Raw genomic sequence first — 2,592 nt, 5'->3', positions numbered from 1 at the left:
GATATGTGTACAATGTTACAAGAAGATGTAGAGCCAGTTCAAGCTATGGGATTTTCAAGTCAACAACAAGGAAACTTCCAGCCAAGAAGCAATCCAAATTAGCATCAACCTAATACCAATTTTCAGCCAAGACCACCACCTTATCAACCAAGACCCCCATTTCAAAATCAAATGCATCACCAACAAAGTTATCAACCACATTTCCAGCCAAATCAACCTCCTCATCAATCTCAATTCCAACCTCAAAACATGCATCAAGGAAGTAGTTCAAGAAGATCGGGAATGTATTTGGAAGACATTGTTAAGATTTTAGCCACAAGTACTCAAACATTTCAAAATGAGACCAAGGCGAGCATCACGACTTTGGAGCAACAAATGACTCAACTCGCCACTTCTGTGAGTAAATTGGAGTCACAAGGCAAACTACCCGCGCAAACCGAGAAGAATCCAAAACATAGTGCATGTGCCATCACTTTGAGAAATGGAAAAGAATATGAAGGTCCTAAGATGATTGAAGAAGAAGAGATGGAGCTAGAGAAAGCAGAAGAGAAGTCAAAAACACCTTCAAAGCAAGTTCCTATTGAAGCAAAAGTCACTCTTCCCCCATTTCCTTCAAGGTTAAGCAAGTCAAAGCGAGAGAAGGAAGACAATGAAATCATGGAGATGTTCAGGAAGGTTGAGGTAAATATTCCTCTTATTGATGCCATCAAACAAGTCCCTAGGTATGCTAAATTCCTTAAGGAATTATGTACATCCAAGAAAAAGTTGAAAGGGAATGAAACTGTTAAAGTAGGAGAAAATGTGTCTGCAGTGTTACAGAAAAGACTACCTCAAAAATGTAAGGATCCGGGTGTTTTCACGGTTCCTTGCAAATTAGTTAATCTCCATGTTCCACGAGCTATGCTAGACCTTGGAGCTTCTATCAATGTTTTGCCATATTCCATTTTTAAAACTTTAAATATTGTCACATTGAAGAAGACCGGGGTAATCTTTCAATTGGCTGATAGATCTTTAGTACATCCCAAAGGTGTGCTAGAAGATGTGTTAGTCCAAGTGAATGAATTAGTGTTTCCAGCAGATTTTTATGTCCTTGACATGGATGATGATGACTCACCAAATTTGAGTTCAATTCTCCTAGGAAGACCCTTTTTGAAAACAGTCAGGACAAAAATTGATGTTTATGATGATACATTGTCCATGGAATTTGATGGGGAGGTGATAAATTTCAATATTTGTGATGCTATGAAATATCCAAGTGATATTTCATCTTTGAATTTTATGGATGTCATTGAACCATTGATAGAGGAGTGTTTTGATTTGTCTAATCTTGATGTGTTAGCTCTCATTTTAGACAGAAATCTTCAAAAGGAAAGAGTGGAAAAACTTCTCAATCAATTTACAATTGATAAAGAGATTATGGAGGTTGTGTCTTGCATGGATGAGAAGAAGAAAATGAGGTTTGATGTTCCAAAGCTGAAAATACCAATGTCTAATGAGAAACTTGTTCCTTCTATTGTGCAGGCATCGAAATTGGAGCTCAAAACTTTACCCGCGCATCTCAAGTACGTATTTCTTAGAGACAAAGAAAATTTGCCAGTGATCATCTCCACCAAGTTGTCAACAAAAGAAGAGGAAGAGCTTGTCACCACCTTGAAAGAGTATAAGGAAGCTATTGGGTGGACTGTAGCCGACATCAAAGGGCTAATTCCTTTACTTTGCATGCACAAAATCCTTATGGAAGAAGACTATAAGCCTTCCTGAGAAGCTCAAAAACGTTTGAATCCTCCAATGATGAAGGTAGTGAAGAAAGAAATTTTGAATTTGTTGAATGTGGGGATGATCTACCCTATATCAGATAGCAAGTGGGTAAGTCCGGTCCAAGTTGTGCCCAAGAAGATAGGTATTACCGTTACAAAGAATGACCAAGGTGAGTTAGTCCCCACCCGTGTGCAAAACGAGTGGAGAGTTTGCATTGATTATAGAAGTCTCAATTCCTCAACCCGGAAAGACCATTTCCCACTTCCCTTCATTGATCAAATGTTGGAAAGGTTAGCGGGAAAAACACATTATTGTTGCTTGGATGGGTATTCCGGTTTCCATCAAATACCAGTTGCACCCGAGGACCAAGAAAAAACTACTTTCACATGTCCCTTAGGAACATTTGCATATAGACGAATGCCTTTTGGACTTTGCAATGCTCCAGCCACTTTTCAAAGGTGCATGGTAAGTATTTTTTCGGAATATGTTAAGGAAATCATTGAAGTTTTTATGGACGACTTCATAGTTTATGGTAATTCTTTTCATGAGTGTTTGGGTAATTTGAAAAAGATTTTGCAAAGATGTATTGAGACCAATCTTGTTTTGAATTATGAAAAATGTCACTTTATGGTCGACAAAGGTCTCATACTAGGTCATATTGTGTCTTCTAAGGGTCTAGAAGTAGACAAAGCAAAAATAGATGTCATAAAATCTTTACCTTATCCCACTTGTGTTCGTGAGGTACGCTCATTTCTTGGTCATGCAGGATTTTATAGAAGGTTTATCAAAGATTTTTCGAAGATATCTCGTCCCATGTGTGAGCTCCTAAAAAAA

The 2,592-nt window shown here is 38.0% G+C and overlaps 1 protein-coding gene across 1 annotated transcript; it reads left to right on the top strand.

Annotated features, from left to right (window-relative positions):
• The first annotated feature begins 249 nt into the window (after positions 1-249).
• On the top strand, positions 250-1,761 carry LOC145064443 (uncharacterized). The gene has a single exon (XM_079011895.1). It carries the CDS (start codon positions 250-252, stop codon positions 1,759-1,761), a length of 1,512 nt encoding a protein of 503 aa, XP_078868021.1.
• Positions 1,762-2,592: the final 831 nt, after the last annotated feature.

Source organism: Lactuca serriola, chromosome 7 (genome assembly GCF_051521515.1).
Source record: "Lactuca serriola cultivar US96UC23 chromosome 7, Lser_US96UC23_V15, whole genome shotgun sequence".
In the NCBI taxonomy this organism is placed as follows: Eukaryota; Viridiplantae; Streptophyta; class Magnoliopsida; order Asterales; family Asteraceae; genus Lactuca; species Lactuca serriola.
The sequence above is the reverse complement of the archived record's forward strand: the minus strand, read 5'-3'. Positions and strand labels throughout refer to the sequence as shown.

Bases quoted from the DNA above. Each gene is read 5' to 3' on its own strand.
- LOC145064443 (XM_079011895.1), top strand. From the start codon at position 250: ATGCATCAAGGAAGTAGTTCAAGAAGATCGGGAATGTATTTGGAAGAC.